The sequence below is a fragment of the Aulonocara stuartgranti genome, assembly GCF_965226115.1.
Source record: "Aulonocara stuartgranti genome assembly, chromosome: 4".
Taxonomy (NCBI): Eukaryota; Metazoa; Chordata; class Actinopteri; order Cichliformes; family Cichlidae; genus Aulonocara; species Aulonocara stuartgranti.
The window spans coordinates 11,900,118-11,921,329 of NC_138942.1; the positions used below are offsets into that span (position 1 = coordinate 11,900,118).

The window sequence follows — 21,212 nt, forward strand, 5'->3', positions numbered from 1 at the left end:
ATACCTGTCTGTCAGGTCCAGCTGATCCTCATTCAAAAAGGCGTCGGCTTGAAAACGTGCGGTCGCCTGAACACTTAACAGTGAGAATAACCAGAGGGTCTTCTGTTTTCCTTTCAAATGGCACCCAACACCCCCTGTTTCATGTCGGACCTGTCTTGATGGAGGACACGCTAAGACGGACGGTAGGGTTCATGTCGTAATTTACTACAATTATTATATATTTTACATGTTAAAAGTCTACATGAGATTAAGTTGCACGAGCGGGTATTAGTGACACATAGGTCACTTCACTTCAGGTCTGAACAGGCTGTATTAACGGAAATGTCTTACTTTCCGACTTTTATCTCCTTTAACCCCAGCGGTCTCAGAAAGAGCACTGTTTTAGACTCTAAGCGCACACCTGAAACTCTAAATTCACAACGAAAGCCTTGCGTGTGCTCACAAAACCAGAATTTCTTGCGCATTTTCTTTCTTCAGATTTCTAAAGCCGCACCTACGCACGGTCTTACTGCTTTTGTAATACTTTTTACTATTAATGTTGTTTTGGATCATTGCACTTGGACGAGGCCAATTAACAATCCAATCCAGCCCTAAATCAATGCAGAGACGTCCATGTTTTAACACTTGAGTCTAAAGTCACTGCTGGGTGTACCATGACTCAGATACGGGAATTATTTGCACAATCGTGTCAGGTGTTTTTACAACAAGTGATATGGGTGCAAAGAATCACTTTCAGTTCAGTCTTTGTAGAAGAATGTCTTTACCTCAGAAGTCACTTAACATGAATTATTCAAGCATAAAAAGGTCTCCAACTTGTGAGATGAACCAGTGTTGAGTCAACAGAAAAAAATAGCAAAATTGAGCAAATTCTAAGTTTGATCTGTAGCCATTTGTTATTAACAGACTGTGGTGAAAACGCATAATTTGTTCTCGTTTCTTTAGTCGATGACAACAGAATTGGACAGGCAGAAAAGTAGTATATTCTTACACCAATAAGGTGATTCTTCCGTGTGTCCTTCAAAAAATGAGGAAACTAGATAAGTGTAGGACCAAAAAAGAAGGGGTCAAAACGAAACATAAAATGAACAGTATCTGAAAGTAATGTCCTTAAGAAATGGGAAAGACCTGACACAGGAGGGCCGCTGGTGTTTCAGTTGATCCATCAACTGTTCACTAAAGTCTCATCAGAAATGCTTTCGGTGGAAACGGGGAGAGCAGGATGAGGTCTGCCAAATTACACAAGAACTAAACCGAAAATCAGTGGCAACAGGCCTTATGAAGTGATGAATCCAAATTTTGCATTTTTGGTTTAAATCCTTGTCAGCGTGTACACATGAGGTCAAGACAGAAGTACAACAGTGGGTGTCTTCAGCACTTTCTAAAATTCTAAAGCCATTTCCTTTCTGCATTTTAGTCTGTGGTGCTGGGGAGCTTGTCAAAATTGATGTAATTATGAACACAGACAGTACAGTCAGATTTTGATCCACCGTGGAATACTCTGGAAAGTGATGTCTCCATTTTTTCAGCGTTGCAGCAATCCAAAAAACAGTGGCAATGCAGTAAAAGCATATTTGGATAGGAAAAAGCTCCCCATTGGAACACTAGCAGACATGGATTGGCCTCCCCAGAGCCTGGACCTCAAACATTATTGAAACAGTGTGGGATCATCTAGACAGAGCACGGAACAAAAGGCAACCAACATCCAAAGAGCTCTGTCCTTCAAGCAGCTTGGAGAAGTATTCCTGAAGTGTACTTGAGAGCTTGCCTAAGAGCGTTCCAGCTGTGCTGAAGAACAAAGGTTTTCATTCCAAACGTTGACTTCAAAGCTTGTTAGAATTGCTTAAACTCTGTTTTTGTTTCATATACGAAATTTTTATGCATGTTTGCACACTTTCCAAACAAAATATAAGCAAATGGGATGTGGCTCAAGGATGAAAAATTTCCTTGTTGACTCACTACTTGTAGACAGCAGGTTAACATCTTGAACATGTACTTTGTGTCTGCAGATATGGCCACAGAGAGCATTGTGGAGAATACCTGTTACTACAACGAGAATGTCACCTTCTTCTACAAAGTGGTGAATAAGACGATCAGTACAGGATGGAATACACGGGACTATGTTGTCATTGGACTGGGCTTGACAGTATGTGTTATTGTACTCCTGGCCAACTTGCTGGTGATGATAGCCATTTTTATGAACCGCCGCTTTCACTTTCCTATCTACTATCTCCTGGGGAACATGGCTGCAGCAGACCTGTTTGCAGGTATTGCTTATACCAACCTGATGTTGCACACAGGCCCGTGGACTAGAACACTTACCAAGGAGCAGTGGTATATCCGCGGCGCTTTGATTGACATCAGCTTGACAGCCTCTGTGGCCAACCTCCTTGCTGTTGCTGTGGAGCGACACCAGACCATCATCACCATGCAGCTTCACAGCACTATGCCAAAGCGGCGTGTGGTGCTGCTGATAGTATGCATCTGGGCCACAGGTATCATCATGGGCCTGGTGCCGACATTTTGGAACTGCGAGTGTGATCTTAAGGACTGCTCCACCCTTGCGCCGCTCTACAGCCGCCGCTTCCTTATCTTCTGGGCAGTCCTCAACCTGCTCACGTTCTTCGTTATGGTGGCCGTGTATACTCGAATCTTTATCTACGTGAAGAACCAAAGTAAGAACACGTCTCAACAAGTCACAGAGATCCGACAGCAGACTGTTGTCAACCTGATGAAGACAATATCCATGGTCCTGGGTGAGGAGCTGTTTACTTTTCGGTCAAAGGGGAAGTTAGAATAGTTTCATTTCTAATAAGCTTGAAAATTTTAGCACTCTTAAATTACTAACGTACATGGTACAAAACTTTAACATACTGATAGTCGTTGGCGGCATTATTTTCAGATTTTTGCAGGAAAGCGTAGTGACTTTTATTGAATTTCACTTCATATGAACTTTCAGTATTGTTTTCTGTAGTAAAGCTGACTATTGTTGATGTGCTTTATCTCACTGATCTTAGTTATAATGCTTGGCGTGTGTACACCCAGTCATTTATCAACCAGTTTTGCAGCTCTTGTTTGTCAGATCATACCCGATTACTGCTGATCTTTTAAGCTGATAGATTGTTAGGATTTCCGAGTAAAACTGACATGGGGTTATCGTCATAATACAACTTTTTCTTTAGGTGACTCATCTCCTGAGCATAAATGTGTTCTCTCTGGCAACTAGCCTTGAAATTAAGCAAGCAAGCAAGCTACCAGTATGACCCAAGAGACTCTGCTGTGTCATTATGTCCCATCTTTAAATAAAGTTTACTTCCAGTTCTTATCAACAGTTTGCATCTCTGCAGGTGCCTTTGTAATTTGCTGGACGCCTGGCCTCGTGACTCTCTTACTGGATGGACTGTTGGGTAAAGAGAGTCATGCCAACCGCTATGAGAAATACTGTTTGTTCATAGCTGAGTGCAACTCTCTGGTCAATCCTATCATCTATTCCCTACGGGACGACGAGATGCGGACGACGTTCAAGTGGATCCTGTGCTCTCTGTGTCGGAGAGGTGTTCATCAGCAGAGGCAACTTTCACTTGTCAAGAGGGGCACATCTCTGCGAGAGGTACCCTCACTTATTAGGGTGTTGACCCGGTGGTGCAGAATACAACTTGTGAAATGTAAACCTTAGACCAGGGGTGGCCAACTCCAGGCCTTGAGAGCCGGTGTCCTGCAGGTTTTAGATGTGTCCTATATCCATCACAGCTGATATAATGGCTAAATTACCTCCTCAACATGTCTTGACGTTCTCCAGAGGCCTGGTAATGATTTAGGTGTTTTGACCCAGGGTGACATCTAAAACCTGCAGGACACTGGCTCTCGAGGCCTGGAGTTGCCTGCCTTAGACCTTCAAAGCACTTTAAAAAAGGTACCCCAAAATAGTCTTTGGGGCATCTTTTTCAAACTTGAGATTATTCTTCATTGCTTCAGGTTTCATTTGTGTTTCTCACATTTCTTCACAATGAGTCATGAGAGCTTTCACTTTCCATATCTGCTCTATATGTAAGTGAACAATATGATGCATAAAAGTATTGTTTCCTGTCCTGGGCCTTGTTCCACAAAGCAGGTTCAGCAAAATCAGAGTGTAACATTGAGCTAAGAGGTTTGATCATAGTTGGTTCAATTCATTGTATGTTCATATGACAACCACTTTCTGATGCCAAGATTCACCATGGGAATGGGTAGAAGATGAGCCTCCATTTTTATTTCAATATCAGGGACGGCTTGAGGTTCAGTATCTTGCCCAAGGATATATAGACTGGAGGAGTCGGGGATCAGTCCACCAACTCTTTGTGTGACATTGCCGAAAAACAAAAAAGGGATCAAGAGTCATCTGCTCAGTCCTCATTTACATAAGATTTACATTTTATTTTGAAATCTAATTATTTAGCTGTAACCTGTAGAAACTTGAGATAAAGATGTGGCTCAAACACATAAGATGCAGTTTTATGATATAGGACAGACCCAATAAGATTTTTTTTCATTGATTTCTTATTTCCTTTAGGTTTTTTAATTTTAGGATTTCTTTGTGTAAATGTTGATGACGTTTACATTTCTGTGAATTTAACTGTATTTAAATCTACAAAGATACTATTTCCTTTCTGTAACCTGGATTTTAAAAAACTAAAGTACAAGACTGTCTTTAGTTCACACATCATCTCCAACACAAGATATGAGTCTTCACTGAACAGTATTTTGCCTCAAAAGCTTCATGCAGATTGGGGATGGGATTCAGAGAGAGCCTGCCAGTGAGCAGGTTAATTTCAGTCATTTACTCAAAACTGGTACTCTTCCCGAAACAGAAGACCAAGTGTTTGTCTCATCCAAGTATTAACAAACAAGAGTTTTCACTAAACCTGCTTCCTGGAAAAGGCCCCGATTAGATACAGAATAATTGTTTTGAATCTTTAAACACCACTGGGTAAAAGTGGTTAAAGGAAACACTGAATTAAACTGCTAAATGTAAATTGAGTCCATTTTCACTATAAAATATTATACCTCTACCTTGAAATTCATAAGATATTTCTTCTGTGTCATGTTACCTTCAAATTATTTTCTTTCCTACAGGAAACACTTGGCTCTGGCCTGAAGTCAGAAGCCGAGGCCTTGTGTTAGGACGACATCAAGAAAGACAACGCCTGGTCAGTGACTAGGTTATAAACGGCAGATCAAAAATAATATAAGTAAGATGTATAGATCAGTTAATTCTTCTAGATATCAGCCAAATTCTGCAAAGCTCACTTTTCCATGTTTGCTTTTTGATACTGAATTAAAGGCTGAACAAGACTTTTTTTTTTAAGTCTCCACGAGACTAACAGAGTCACATAATCATCAGATGGTGCAATCTCTCCTTTTATTACGTTTGACTATCACAAGAGCATTTGTGACAAATTATAAAATGAAACACTTCTAAAATCTGAAATCAAATACTGAAGGGGGGAAAAAAAAATCACACTAAATCATTTTATTAATTTTCTAATAAGAACACTACAATTTGTCATATTCTTCCTTTTTGTTTTACTCTTTCTAGAACAATTCTAAAGTTGAGGTATAAAAGGAGTTCATACAGACTCACAAGTCTGAAAACAGTGGGGGTTATATACAAGAGAAATGGAAAGACAGAGGTAGAGAGAGGGGTAAATACAAGGGAAAGAAGGGAGATACAAATTGACTAATAAAAATCAAAGAAATCAAAGGGTTAAGAAGCCATTTGGTGCTGTGGAAGTCATTTAGTCACTTACAGAATCCAAACAATCATAAGGCTGAAATGTGTCAAGGAGACATACAGTGTATGTATCAACATTACGGGATTTGGACAACTGTATTTAGGCTATATTCACTGTTTATGGTGTGGCACACAAAAACAGATCTTCAGATTAAATGTAAAACAATTTTTTTCTAACAAAAAACCTGAAAAGCATTGACTCCTGTTTGCAAATTTGCTGTCTGTATTTTTTGAAATTACAGGTATCTACATTTTAGATATAACTGAGAGGCTTATTACAGCTCAAAAGAACCAATTTTGTATTTAAACTGCAATTTTCTGTTTCTTGGAATGTTTTGAGAAGGTAAAAATTTCACCAGAATTGGGGAATATTTGGAAAAGTGACTGTATAACTGAGGAAACTTGGAGGAGATTAAGAAAGGAAGTGGATCCATAAATCAATACATGAAATAAAATGTTTATAACCTCAATTCATACAGTTATCTTTCCACAGCACCAAATACAATTACATTTGTATAGCATACATTTCAACCCAAGTATGTAACAAAAGACCTAAATAATATTTTAAACTGATAGTTATTGTGAATCCTGTGATACAAAGGCCAAAAATAAACAGGCATTTCAACCAAACATCAAAACTTATATACGAAAAAAAGAAAAATTACTGAAACATTACACAAACTGTACAGTGACATCCATTACAACAGGTAGAAAAAGGCGGGGGCGTGATAATTTGGTGTGGCAATAACATTATAAGATACAGTCATATGAACTGCAATGAGTAACAAAACGAGTACTCAGGGTTATCACATGTGATCAGCGTTCAAGCTCAAGTTTTGTTCTGTAACATATGCTTCAAAGTCTTGACTGACACTTAAATCTTCATAAGGCTTTACCTTACTATCAAAAATGCTTTGTTATTCACATAATAGCTAATGTATAAAATAGTTCCAAACAATGAAATCACCCAAAATGTTGCGGGGTTGTCTGAAATGTGGGTTAAGAGTTTTGCTACACCCAGGACTGCCTCTTTTTTGGTAACAGAGGAGAGAGAGAAGCCCTTGCCCAATTGGCCATAGAACTAAAGATAAAATAATTGTAGTTTTACCAGAAGGTAGTAAAAGATGGGTAAAAAGGAGAGCATTCCTTCTATGCTCACAATCAAATTACAAGTGTGATACGACACTACTCGCCCCACAACGAAAAGCCCCAAAAATCAAATCAACTGAGGCATGACAACACCACACAGAGAGACACAGATACAAATATAATTCCCTCCTCTCCTCAAACTGAGAAGGTGGCTGTGCACCAACTTTAGAGACACAGAGTAGCATTATTACATTACTGAACTTGATATTTTTGGTTTTGGTACAACAGAAGGTTGTAGTGTGTTGCCTCGGGCTCACAAGCTTAAATGTTTCAAGATTGGGGGGAGATCTCAGCTGAACCCCATCTGGTGTGTGATCGGCTGGTGGAAGCACCCAGTCTCTATGTTTACAAAGGTCAGAGGGCACCAGCCATTTTGACTAAGACATCCCAAGAACACTGTACACACGCCCACAGAGACACACACATCATAGCAATACATGATGCACTTTTTTCCTTTTTGGTCTGACTGTAATAATTATACCCTTTATTTTTTGTTAATAAAAATGAAGCTAAAAACTCGGAAGGTTAAATGAAAACAATATCACGCCTAGAAGTCCTACATGCATGGAAGACAGTCACGTTTCTAAATTCATGACACGTTTTGTCCCAATAACACATCAATGCCCCAAAATCTTTCCACCCTTCTTTTATCGTCATTTAGATGCTTTATTGAGCAAATTTTTGGTGGTGGCTGGTGCATTCTTGGTGAAACAGCATTAGAAAATAGCCTACAATCAAATAAACTAGTGGACAGAAAGCAAGAAGTAAAGTCTACAAGCCATCTACCAACACCCTCTATTGGTTAGCAACAAAAAGGGCTATTAGTTACATCCACTCAACCAAAGATGTTGTCCTCGCTCTGCCCTTTCCTCCTCTTCTCATCAGCCCTATTATCACTTGTCCTGCCTGGTTTAGAACAGTGATCCCCTTAACTACCCTTTTACAGGTAGAGACACCCATAACAAGGATGCTAACTTTTGTGCTTGACACATCTTTTATGTCAGCTCACTATGAAAACAACTGTAAAGTTGCAAAGTGTATGTTGTGGAAGGGTCTTTGAAATCTCCAACAGAATGAAACATCGAGCTATAAGGACCAGAAGATACAGTAGTCTCTTGTATTGAGTTGGCAGAAGGTGATCTTTGAGGAAGAGATGTGTTGACGACTACTGGGGCAGCACTTTGGTACGAGCAAGGTGAGCAGAGCTCCCTGGTGATCCGTATCAACAGTTTGGCTGTCAAATGCCAAGGCTTCACGAGATACAGGCAATCACACACAGTTTTCCAAAGCAAAGGGTTAAGTGCAGAGGTCAACAGCACGTGAACAAACTGTAAGTACTGTGTGAAGTTAACGTGCATATACACATAATGTACAGACATCATGATCATCTACACAGCTGGGTGAGTGGTCTTCAGAAATGTCCTTAACAGAACATGTTTTCTCAGCCTCAGTAAACTCCAACCCCCTTTCAAATCTGAGTTACGAAGCGTTGAGCATTAGGGTAGAGCTGAATTCAGAAGAGCTGGATGGAGAAGTCCTCCTAGCTACTGTTCGGCTGTCCTGTGTTCCAGCACAGTGTGTTTATGAAATGCAAATAAAGCCTTGTGTGGCCATCTAGTTGAGTAGAGAGACAAGAAAGTAGTGAAGAGAAAAAAATAAAAAATAAAAAAAATAAAAGAGGGACTGAAGATGGTAGTCAGAGCAAACTGCGGTGGGACTGAAGTGATGGCAGGAAGAGCCAACAGATCAGTTGGAGGTGTCGGAGTGGACACTGCCAGGAGGACCGGGAGGGGAGGTAACCGAGGGGAGGTTGGTGGTGTCCTGCCAGCTGTTAGCCTGCAAAAAGCAACAGAGGAAGGATTCTACATGAGAAGGGAGGTTTTAATAAATAACAGTCTTAATCAGCTACATTTGTGCTTAGTAATCAAAGGATGCATCCGCAAGACAAAATGGTTCAAATAATAGGGAACCACTTTGTTAAAACACAGTACTGCTTCTTCCTGGTTTTCTGAATGTACTAAGTGAAGGTGCTCAAATCCAGATGCGTAACTCCAGAACATGTTTACAGTAGCTCATGTTTTAGCATGTTTTAACTTGCAGTGGGTATTACTGAAGTAATAGAAGTAAAGTTACCAACCTGTTTCTAAAAAAAAAAACAATAGGTGCACAACATCAAAACAGAACACACTGATTTGTAAAACATTTAGTTTATGTACAAGTTCAAAACTGAAAAGAACTCTCCACACACACATTTGCAGAAATCAATAAATCCTGGCACATACAACCCCACATTTAATTTAAACTGGAGGGCAAAGCAAAATTTCTCTCTTTCTCTGCTGTTACTTTTCCTGCATGAAGCAAAGTTTATTTTTCTTCTTACATTCATATATTTAGTCATTTTCTTAAGTAACCAAGTCAAAAGCTAAATGAACTGAAACTCCGCGAAAGTGCTTGGATTTCATCGACCTTTAAAAAGTTGACAATTTCAACACAATTAAAATGTTCTATACTTTAAGAGCACTGTACAGAGCAGTATTCAGGCATCCCAAATACTTATTGATCAGCTACACCACATGAGTTTAAGTTGGTACTCACATCCAGGCGATGAGGGGTGTAGAGGCCACTACCTGACAACTCCTCATAGCCGCCCGTCAGGTGTGTAGCAGGGTGCAGGGTATCCACCTGTCAGAGACAAAACATTTAAAACACACACACACACAGTTTAGCACAATTAGACAAATATTTTTTCCACAGACTGACCAGTGAAGTTACAGCATCCACAAACCTCTCCTGTAGGCATCAGAGCCAGACTGCACTACTCAAAAATACAGCTCATCTACTACCCTGTTTCAGTGCGAGCACTAAAATTTGCAGCTCACCAATCAGCTTCATGACTCTCCATTAAACCACTTATGGTCTGAATGAAAGACTGCAGCTGAAGCCAAAATGCAGTGCTTTACCTCCTCTTATACTGGTGCTTAACAGAAGAAATCTGTGGATCCATCCAAAACAACAAAATGACAATTCTTTTCACAGACAAGTAACAAGAACAATTCACTTTAATAAAATCTCTTCTGCATCTACGTGAGTATGGTGCACATTACTCCTATGAATTCAACACCTTTTCCAAATGCTAGGATTCTGTATAAAATGCAAATAAAACAGAATGCAATGATTTGCAATAACTAAAATTCTATACAAGTGAAAGTTGAATGAAGATTACATATCACATACTATAATTTGGATTTTTATTGACACGTGGTAACAAAATGCAGTAAAATGACAAGAAAACCACAAACCAATAAATTTAATTGGCAACAGGTCCCTTAACAGGATATGTGCATGTTTGGAGCAACATGTGCTTCGATCTAAGCAACATCCTTTTCAAGGAAAGCCTTGCTTATTTTGGAAAGACGGTGCCAAGCTACATTGTGCATGAATTACTACAGCTTGGCTCCATAATAAAAGAGTCCAGATGCTGACCTGCCCTGCCCGCAATCCAGATCTGTTACCCATTGAAAATATCTGGCAGAGAACAAACAAAAAAGTAAAATAAAGAACACCCTGAAATGTTGAGCAACTGAAATACTAAAGCAAGCAAAAATGGGTAAACAATTCCTTTTCAAAATTACAGTAACTGGAGAAGAGGTGATGCAATAGTCACAAACATGCCCTGTGTCTCCGTTTCAGCATCTGGCTTGCTGGTTTTGTACAATTCTCAATTAAATATAAGGCTTAAATTGTCTGCTGATATCTGCATTCTGTTTTGTTTACATTTTACATAGTGACCCAGTGTTTTTGGAAATGGGTTTTATATAAAGACACGGGATTTTTGGAACACTTGGGGGAAAACAAGGACTGAAAAAGGCAGGATACTGTGACACACTTGGAAATATAGGACAACCTAGACATAGAGAAACAGATGATTAACCAGAGGGACTACAGGATCAATCCCCAGACCTGGTTTGTAGGAATATACCAGCTGCATGAAGACAACTTTGTGAAGAACCCCGATGACCCCACACAGACGTTTCCATATTGAACCGGGTCCTATGCTTGCTGAACATATGACACAAACTACATTGCCTACATTCTCATGAGTAAAGGCAAATGCTCCTCAAGGTTTCCTCTACATAGGTCTGTGTGGAGCAGGAGTCAGTGGTGATAAAGACAAAGCCAAGGGGAGGAAATGAGGAGAGGTCAAAAGGAGCTAGCCTAAGGGAAGATATCTGGGGAAGTGGGGTGGCTAGGTTAACAGCATTGAGGGCAACTGCCAACTCCACAGCTGTCCTCAGTGCATACCTGTAGAGAGGGGGCGATGTTGAGACCCTCCCCGTTGAGGGAACGTAGGCCAAGGTAGGTGTCGCTTGTGTGAGATAAGCTGAATGACCCTGGTGACCCTGCAGGCAATGTATATCCAATAGCCAATCAGCCTCACCACGTTGTAATGGACTCAAAAGGTTACCATTGCTCAGGGACAACGCTTTGAAAATCAGGGTCATTGTTACTATTTTCTCATATTTATAAAACCTAAAGGAAGATTCTGCGCAGAATATGCTTCAGTGTCCACTAACTGGTGAAACAGCAAAACATCAACACAAATACCTTTTTGTTTTGAAATAAGTCGGTTTTGTTATCTCCATGTGTAATGCCTGCACTAAACCGGTATTTCCACACCACTACAACGGGGCCTTTTGAAAATGTAGCTGACTCAGTTTCAATGTGAAAACTCCAGGATTGCGTTTTAGTCCAGATGGCCTGAAATTTAAAGCTCTGGAAATGATGGCACAGACAGCTGCATTTATCCTGTGTCTTATTAGATGAAATTAAGACGAAATTAAGCCAAAAAGCTAAAATTCAAAAGGAAAATGTATGTTTCAGTACACAGAAGCCCCAAGAAGGGAAGCGATTAAATGAACCAGAGCCTCTACCTAAAAAGGTCCACTTAAGCTGCTTGCATATATAAGTTCAAGAAAAAAAACGAATTAATTATGGGGGACCATTTGTGTCAGTGTATCAACAACATCAAGTATCCTTTCTAATATGCTCTACATCCCTGTAACTTTAAAGTCGCAATGTAAGTATTATCATGTCAGGATCTCTGTACGTACATTAACTATGAAAGTAAAACATTCAACATAGCACAGGTCTGAATACACAAAGTCACAATGACAGACTGTAGATATTAATTGAGAATCTTGCACATAAAATTTTGTACAACACTTCAGACAGGTGAGCGCTCAGAGCCGCATTTTATAAGCTACAGTTTAGTGCTGTCACTACTAGAGTTACGAAATGTACCATCTACATTTTACATGTGTGTATGGATGCAGTCCCATATCTACATATAGAACATATCATTAAAAAATACAAAACTATAAAAAAATACAGCAACTGGGGTAATAATGCATTATGACATAATGCATAACATAATGCATTATGTCATTTCAATATTGCTTACAGAGCATAATATCCTGTAAGTACTGTGGCTCATTCCATTAAAAGGTAATTTATGTTTGAATGACAAAATATAATTACTTAAACAGATTGGTGAAGGAACTGCTCAGAAAATATAAGCATATAGTTTCTTGTAAAATATTTGGATAAGCAAGGTTCTTTAAAAAAAATAAACAAGCTGAAGGTATGTGCCCAAATTTTCCAAATGGTACATGCAATTTTCTGTTTCAGAATGTAAAAGTGCATACTATGTTACTGCCTCAATACTGATTATTATAACTAATGTAATATGTACCAGCATACATCCTTCTTTCTATGAGATCATTTCAGAGAACTACAAACACTTAGCGTGGTAGCTGAGTGAGAGCTTATTTGCAGTTTGCATTGTGAATTTTCCTGTGAACCATTATGTCAGTCCACTATACACTCATCCTGTGGTCCAGTTATGCAAGGACAAAAGCTTATACAAAAGGAAGAGAAGCTTGTTAACAAGAAAGGTGAAGCCTATGTGGGTAGAAGAAATGGAGCATGCGGTACCTGAGTTGGGCGTTGCCGGAGAATTAGCCTGGCTGGCCTGCGCCGACACATTGGCCGCATCCACCGCTGTTTTAACTGCGTAGAGGTTCGCTTCCTCCTGAAACTTACCAATATTCTTCTTGTAGCGTATTCTCTTGTTGCCAAACCAATTAGAGACCTGAGGACCAGACAGATGTCATTTGCATTTATTTTATCTGCCGTGCATCTCATCTGTTGGCACCCCCACCCCACAATTGTTTAGTTATTCAGTCTTATTTTACTTATATAAAAAAAAAAATGAACTGGCTAAAATCCTGGATTCAACAACTATATAATCTCTACTCTATACCGGATGACAGTTATGTTGGCAACTCACCTGAGACACAGTGATCCCACACTTCTTGGCAAGTTCCTCCTTGGCTTCCTCACTTGGATAAGGATTAGAAAGGTGGGAGTAGAAATACTCGTTCAGCACCTCCGTAGCTTGCTTGTTAAAGTTACGCCTCTTACGTCTGAGAGACAGAGAAAGAGAGACAGCAAGATAATGACCAGTATCTTTGGAATGTGCATCTGATAAAACAATCATTTCTAAGTGCTCAGATCATTTCTGCCCACAGGAAGGTAACCAGCCAGTCAACACACAGATGATAAACATATCATGTAGACCCACACAGACAGACCTGGCATCAAGGAAGCGTGAGCGCAAAATCATCACAGCCTCACAGGTGCTCTGTTTGAGCTGCATCTGAATGGAGCTGAACTTGCGGTGGATTATGGCCACCATGCGCTCAATCTCCTTGGGAGAGATGGGCCGTGTGCGAGACTGCTCTCTCAGCAGGTTCATTACATGGTTGGTGAACTCACTACAGGCCTGGAACAAAGAGAGAGGAAGGGGGAGAGAGAGCAGTTGAATACTATTGTCAAAAGAAGGACAAAGCACAAATTCTGCCCAGTGCCAGTGGGATCGTTTTGAAGCATCTGCTTTCAGACTACTCTGAATAACAATATAGCATCTGATAATAGAAATTATTAAACAAATACATTCTTTTAAAACAAATATTAGATACTTTGTTCCCGTTTTAATTCCTGTACATTTTTTTCCATGTGGACCTAAAATATATAATTTCCCAGTGCACTAGAAAATAAACTGGACACTTCTTTTGTCCATTGTACTTTTTGTCTATTACACATCACTAGCCCTGTTGAGCAGTTTCACAAATGTATCTTGTTTTTCCAGTTATCTTGTGTTTGACCAAACAACAAACAAAGTCACTTTTCATCTTACGGTCAAGGGTTGCCAAAATGTTTTTTTGTACAAGCAAGGAATGTGTCACATATGCATGTCCCCGATGTGCATTCAGCACAAACCTGCTCATACTTCTCCAGCTCGGAATGATATATCTGGCGGATCTGGGCAAGCTTGGCTCTGTAGTCAGAGTGTTCGATGCTGCTGTCGGTGGGGGAGCCTCCGGCTGCCGCTGCAGCTGCAGCCGCTGCAGCCGATCCGCCGCCCTTTTCTGGTCCTGACACACCCTCCGCTAGCAACATATTGTCCAGCCGCATGATCTGAGGATCTGGGGGGTCCTCCTCCTGCACACCTCGTATACTCAGAACTGGAAAAAAAGAGAGAGACAATGTGATTTAGGCAGATAAGGTTAGCATTTACCTGTCTGAGAAAACACCTGCTAAACTACTCATCTAGATCTAAGAAAACCTGTTGGTTAAAAAACAAACAACAAAAACAAAAAACCAAAACATACACACACACGCAGAGAAAAAGACAGACCATACAATTTTCCAAGCGAAGGTATACTGCTGTGGCTTATAGGAATGCACAGAAAGACAATAAATCACTGCTAAAATTCAAAGAAGTGGAGTACTGTCAAAACCCAGTCACAAGTTTCTCCCCTGAGTCATTGCTATGAATGCCTGACTGAATTCTCAATAAGCCTGAACTTCCTCTAAACCAACAGCAGAGGGCAGTGTGGTCCCTCAGTGGCACACTGCCAGAGATAAGGGCATGAGGCATGGGACCAGTAATAGGAGTGCATGTGCTGTCACTATGAGCCCCAGTGGCCATAAGTATAGTTATCAGTCGCTGCTCTCCACCACTGTATTATACCAGGACCTCTGTCAGCCTGCAGCCATGCTCTCATCTCTCTCTCTCCCCCTCACACATGTGCACAAACACATACTCCCTTAAAGACACCTTTGTTACAGAAAAGTTTTAACTCCAGACAACCATCTTTTCTTCAGAGCCTGGAGCTTTTAACACTTAACTAAATTCAATTTCACTTGCCCCCCCTTTTTTTTTTTGCCTCTCAATCATTCAACTTCAAAAAGTAAGAGTAGAAACTTGGCACCACAATTTAGTGTCTCGAGCAGAGGTGTGGACTCGAGTCACATGACTTGGACTCGAGTCAGACTCGAGTCATTAATTTTATGACTTTAGACTTGACTTGAAAAAATGTTCTAAGACTTGTGACTTGACTTGGACTTTTACACCAATGACTTGGGACTTGAATTGGACTTGAACCGGTTTACTTGAAAAGACTTGATATTTTACCCCAAATATAAAATTTAACATGCATATTATATAGAGATTGAAAATGTGACGTCATTCACGGGTAGAACCGCAAAGGATTCTGGGAACTCGTGGCAAGCGGTACTAGCGCACGCAGGCTTTCAATTAAAATCAGTTATACAGCGATAAAAAGAAACAAAAATGTCAAGAAGCCGTTGTATTATTAACTGCAATAGCCGGTCGCATGACAGCCACGGGAAGCCGACGGGTAAAGAGATCGGTTGTTATCGGATTACGTCGTTGAAGAGAAATTGTTCATGTTTCCGAAGTAACAAAGACGCGACGGATGGCCTGGATTGCAGCCATTCGAAGACCAAATATAACGTCCCAGAACACTCCAGCTCACAGGTTAGTCTGCTCCAAGCATTTACACGAAGGTCAGTGTTTTTTAGTAGTTAATACGTCATTTTCATAACATAATTGGTGATATAGGTTACAAGCAAGAACAGAAATTGTCGCGCTATGCTACTTTGTTTATTGTGCATAAATAGTGAATTGTCCTGACACAATATTGCGTTTCGCTTCTGTTATTATGGTACATTGACAAAAACATATACTTTTATTCACAGGATAAAACTGTTTTTTTGTATCACTAATTGCCCAGTACGATTACAGCATACAATATTGTTGTCACTGCTACATTTCTGTGATGGGTACCAGAAATTATTTCCACTACTAATTAATTACCGTTGAGCTCAAAGGTCCTATTAATAAACGGTTAAGGAATGTGTATTTATGACGACAATTTGTGAGACTGGTAAACTTATGATACGTACGATGGTCTTTCGTTCTACACGGTGCATTTCAAGGTCCTGCACCCATCCGTCGGTAAACTGTACCTGGGCTTGTTGCAGTGACCTGAAGTTACTAAACTTCATGAGTGTATGCACTCACTCCAAGAACCGTATGATTATAAATATGCATATAAATATGCTACAATGAGATAGCTGACTTCATCTAACTAGCAAATGTTGTCCAGGCTACGTTGGTGATACAGTTTTTTTTAATGTGTATGATATTTTTGTCATGCGATTTTAAAGCTGGTCCTACAACCGCATCCAAGAATAACATGCAGCTTATCTCAGAACTGTCGGTGAAAATTATTCTTGGAGCTAGGTTTAATTGAGCTGCATTTTAAAGAGGTGCAATTTCACAATTTGTGTATATTTTCTAAGTTCACTATTTTGTCATGTGTTGAGAAAAACACAGATTTAAAAATTACATGGTCTAATATTTACATTTAGCATAACTGCAACATTATTTTTTCGTTTGTTTTTTTTAAAGACTCGAAAGGACTTGAAATTCAAAGTTTCAGACTTGTGACTTGACTCGGACTTTTACACCAGTGACTTGAGACTCGACTCTGACTTGCCTGACATTACTTGAGACTTGACTTGAGACTTGAGGATAAAGACTTGAGACTTACTTGAGACTTGCAAAACAATGACTTGGTCCCACCTCTGGTCTCGAGCTGAACGTTTACAAACTGTTACATTTTTTGGGAAATCTTATACATTATATTAATAACAATGCATGAATTAAAGAATCGTTTTTTATTGCTGTGATTAAAAGACTGAATTTAAAAAATAGCTATGAATGCCTATTTGACTTTAAAAGGAAAGAAAAAAAATTCTGACAGCAATTTTTTCTCTTTTAATCTTTTGACCATAAATGATTTAAAAATAAATAAATAAATAAAAATACATTTTCTGTTTCCCATCACTTTAAAGTGAATATTCTGACTGTTGGTCACAGAAATCAAGCCATTTAAGGACATCAAAAAAAAAAAAAAAAAAAAAAAACTAAGGAATTATGATGCCCCCCCCCCCTCCCTACTACTAATAATCTAACACACCTAAGCTTTTGCACAATAGTAAAATAAATACATTTAAGGTCATATTTACATTATGATTGGAAATATTGATTCATAGTCACATATAAAACCAGTACTGTAACCACATTTATGTTGATCTTTGTAACTTGAGACTAAAGGAAATAAAAAAAAGAAAAAATTGAAAACAGACAAAGTTAACAGGGATTTTAAGGGAGACAGATTCTACGAGTATGGATGATGAGATTAATCCCTGTGGAAACTGAGTGGCATTAGGCACTTGTCTTCCTTAAGGATTACTCTAGTTTGTCAGCGTATCAAAGTTCAGTTCTTATGAGACCTGTGAGTCTTTACTTGGAGTCCTTAAGGGTCGCAATGAAAAACAAGTTTTCCGCAGCTGTGGAGAAGTCAAAGCTAACAAATGACTGGAGCTGTAGTGTAGGGTAACAGATGTGAAGAAATGAGGACAAAAACAGTTTTGCTTAAATTCTCCAAGTGCAATGGAGCAAATGAGTTTTTTTCTTTTTCATAACTTCTTTTTGATAAATGAGTCTGTTCCACCATTTTACAAGGCCGTAAGTAGTCAAGTGTCCAACTTTCCCCATTTCCTACCCTTCACTTTTTTATTTCTTGTTCCTTCTTGCCTTTTTCTTTTCCCTCTGCTTAGGTCTCTTCTCTCTCCAAGGCACATTCCTGCTCTGCTGCTCCCCCATCTCAGGGCTCAGGAATGCAGCAGACCCAGCCGCCTGAACTAATGACCCTGATTCGCCCATCTCTTTCCCTCCTCTTTTTCCTTTCTTTTCTGTAATTCACAAAAGAACTGTACAATTTTTAGCTATGTGAAGTATATCCAAATTGCATATCAATGGCAAGATCTTTTTTGTATCCAATATATTAATGGTTACGCAATTATTAGTGTTGCCTAAGTTTTATGTATGCCGATTATAACTACATAACTATGTGTAGTTATGCTTTGTTCTTTACAGCCCATTTACAGAGATGTACAACTGACCTACAGTTAAGAGGGCAACTGTGGCTCTTGAAGCTTCTCACCTCTTTCCCCCTCCCTTTTGCCCCCACTCATTATGGCCCCCCAGCTGTAGCCTAATGCCCCTACATTCCCCTAATTACTCCAATTAAGCTGTGATTATCCAGAATCACACTCATGCACAGTCTAGTGGTCTAGTGGTATTATAGCATCTGTTAAGATGAGTTAAGATACCACGCAGAAGAGAACACCATATGACACAGACACATATAAAGACTTTTTAAAGAATAATTTAAAAAGTCCTTGACTCTGAAGCCACCAATACAACTCGTGAAAACTAGAAACAACAAAGAGTCTTCAGGTCTGAAAGCTGGCTGCATATTAGAACCTAAACAGTGTTTCCATTTGATCAAATGTATCCCAATACCCGACTGGGTCTATTACCGAGAAGCTAAAACTCAGCAGTGCTATAAGTAATAATACTTAAATTCACCTTTAAAAAATAAAAAATAAAAAATAGTACGACTGCTTAAGGCCCATACGCTGCATTCAAAGATCTTAGAAATCACACTATTATGCACACGTTACCAGCCAAGCTGGGCGGTGTGGTATTGAGAGACGAAGCGAGCAACACATACTATGAAATATTCAGGGTATCCAGCTGGGCTTTCACTGCATACATAATCATTCTCATTTCTGCACAGCCAATGTGGAAATGGTGTGCTGTGCAGACAACACAATATATGAAGTGCTGCAGGTAAGGGTGAACAACCTAACCAGTAGTATAGTGCTGTACATTAACTGTAATGCCTTCCACACATAGGCATAGATAAGGCTTAAACGTAATCAGTATATCATTGCTCAGCTCACAGCACAAGCTTTATCCTTGTCTGTCTTTTCCCTCGCTAGCATCCCCTTTTTCACTCCGTCTCCCCAACACACGTCCCCTCCCCCCTCCCTTTCAGCGCACCCCCCTCCCCACACACACCTCCCCCAGTGCCCCCCACCCCCCTGTTCTCCATTTCAGTCGAGTTCTCCATGTGAGCCGCAATCCCTCATGCTGTCAGCCCCCCCCCTCCTTCTCCCTCTCTCTGTAGACAGACAGGATTAGCATTTTAATTGCATCAGCTCCCTTGGGTATTCTCAGCCTTTCACTGGGAGAGAGCAAGGGAGCGGGAGAGAGAGGAGGATAGAGAAGGGAAAAAAAGGGGGAAAAAAGGTAAGGAGAGAGGGTAGAAGGAGAACCAAGGAGAATTGAAAAAAGGAGTCACAGGAGAAGATATGTGTGCGGGAGAGAAAGAGACAGGGGCCACAAATATACAGAATCCAGAGTACAGACGTGCCAGAGAGCGAGGGAGCCAGAAAGGGGAAAAAAAGATAGGACTGTGAAAACATCAGTTTTTCCTTTCATTATACGGAATTCAGATAAAGAGAATGGCCCATAGAAAGACTTTTTTTTTTTTTTACAATGAAAAAAAAAATTGCTACATAAATATGCTAATTTGACTTATAAAAATGCAGAAACAAATCTCAGCACCAGCTCTGGTGTTATGATAGGTAAACCCATGTATAAAAGACTAAAACTGACTGCAAGTGATAAAATAGCACCTGCGTAATAGAAATACAGTGAAGGGAAATAAGAAGTGGGGCCAATCTATCTATTAAACTACTCTTTCACTATTTTATCAGATGAAAAATAAACAAAACCTCTGGGAAAAATAAACTTCTTCTTGAACTACGCATGACACCAAACGGCAGCTGAAAACCCTCCAGGTTGACTGATTTGATTTCCACAAATTATTTATTAAAAAAAAAAAAAACAACAGTACGGTAAATGCAAGTTTGATGAAACTGGAACAGACTCCTAATTATCTTTTGTTGGATGAGTTTGACTTTCATTCTGCAGAAAAAGAGTGAAATGTACTATTTAAGAGACCAGTTTTCAAACCATGGAATGAAATGCAAACTTTCTATTAATTAAATCCAGATCCATATATGCAATATGACAAATAGTTACCTGGATGCCAAAAGCAATTTCATTACAAAACCATAGGTTATAATGATTAATGTCAATATTCACACCTAACCTCTTCTCTGTGTGAACCATTTTGATTTACCATGCAATTTTGGTAAAAATATGGGTTGCTCAAAAAGGAAAAAAGAAGACCTGTGTGAACAAAACTGTGCCTTAGGCAGGTTGAAAAATATGGCACTCAAACTGTAAAACTAGCATTAAAAATGAATCACTTCCCTGCTGAGTTTTATGCTAAATGGGCGATGTATAAAAAAACAAAAGTGAAAAGTGTAGTTTTACACAAAAATATTCAGTTATTCTTCTAAAAAGGAAACGTTTTGTACTATTCAGTAATTTTAAGCTTTTTCAGATACAGGATTAATCCTGTAATCGAGTGAGTGATGGCATTTTTTCCATTAGGTCATATGTTACACTTACCTCAAATTTCTTCACAACTAAATTCAAGTAAACCCACAACAGCCTTTGACAAGACATGGATATGCTTAATGCAACTAGAGCTATATTTGACCAAAGAAAACCAGACTTGACCAAAACTGAACCTACTCCTCAATTAAGTGTGCTCTACCTGATTTATTTACAACAATATTATTACAATTAATATTTCAGTCTTGGCATTTTATACTATGAATCTAGAGATCTGAACCAATCTTGTGGCGGTTTAGTTGGGATCATTGAGAATAAATAATTTATTTTTGGTAAGACCATCATTTTTATAGCGGCAACCCTTCCCATGAGTGATATGGGTAGACATTTCCACCTAGCCAGATCATCTTCTACCTTCTTTAAAAGTGGGATATGGTTTAATTTAGTTAGATCTGCAAGCTTGGGAGAAACATTAATACCTAAATATTTTATATTTCCCGATTGCAGTGGTGTAGAAGAGGA

The 21,212-nt window shown here is 39.4% G+C and overlaps 2 protein-coding genes across 5 annotated transcripts in view; one reads left to right on the forward strand and one right to left on the reverse strand.

Moving 5' to 3' along the window:
- On the forward strand, positions 1-5,328 carry lpar2a (lysophosphatidic acid receptor 2a). 2 transcript variants are annotated; one of them, XM_082531117.1, is made up of 5 exons: positions 3-182; positions 1,527-1,798; positions 2,007-2,753; positions 3,345-3,607; positions 5,110-5,328. In XM_082531117.1, the coding sequence occupies exons 3-5, from the start codon at positions 2,009-2,011 to the stop codon at positions 5,155-5,157; spliced, it is 1,056 nt and encodes a 351-aa protein (XP_082387243.1). In that variant the 5' UTR covers positions 3-182; positions 1,527-1,798; positions 2,007-2,008; the 3' UTR covers positions 5,158-5,328. The 2 variants fall into 2 exon arrangements, with proteins under 2 accessions (XP_082387244.1, XP_082387243.1); XM_082531118.1 differs by lacking the exon at positions 1,527-1,798 and having other exon boundaries at positions 1-182.
- Positions 5,329-5,491: 163 nt separating this feature from the next.
- The window catches only part of pbx4 (pre-B-cell leukemia transcription factor 4), a 28,422-nt gene continuing 12,701 nt past the window's right edge, over positions 5,492-21,212 (reverse strand). For 2 of the 3 annotated variants that reach the window (XM_082531114.1, XM_082531115.1), the window contains 6 exons: positions 14,258-14,502; positions 13,570-13,760; positions 13,266-13,401; positions 12,911-13,067; positions 9,512-9,598; positions 5,492-8,752 (listed from right to left, as the gene is read on the reverse strand). In XM_082531114.1, coding sequence (XP_082387240.1) covers positions 9,555-9,598; positions 12,911-13,067; positions 13,266-13,401; positions 13,570-13,760; positions 14,258-14,502 — 773 coding nt within the window. In that variant the 3' untranslated portion in view covers positions 5,492-8,752; positions 9,512-9,554. Of the gene's footprint in view, positions 8,753-9,511; positions 9,599-11,218; positions 11,317-12,910; positions 13,068-13,265; positions 13,402-13,569; positions 13,761-14,257; positions 14,503-21,212 lie in introns of all 3 variants that reach the window. The other variant, XM_082531116.1, reaches the window with a different exon arrangement.

What these genes read in the sequence shown, in the direction of transcription:
- lpar2a (XM_082531118.1), top strand. Translation starts at nt 2,009, where the DNA reads ATGGCCACAGAGAGCATTGTGGAGAATACCTGTTACTACAACGAGAAT. An exon ending in GACAATATCCATGGTCCTGG is followed by an intron (nt 2,754 to 3,344) that starts GTGAGGAGCTGT and finishes GCATCTCTGCAG; the next exon opens with GTGCCTTTGTAATTTGCTGG. An exon ending in GGGGCACATCTCTGCGAGAG is followed by an intron (nt 3,608 to 5,109) that starts GTACCCTCACTT and finishes TCTTTCCTACAG; the next exon opens with GAAACACTTGGCTCTGGCCT.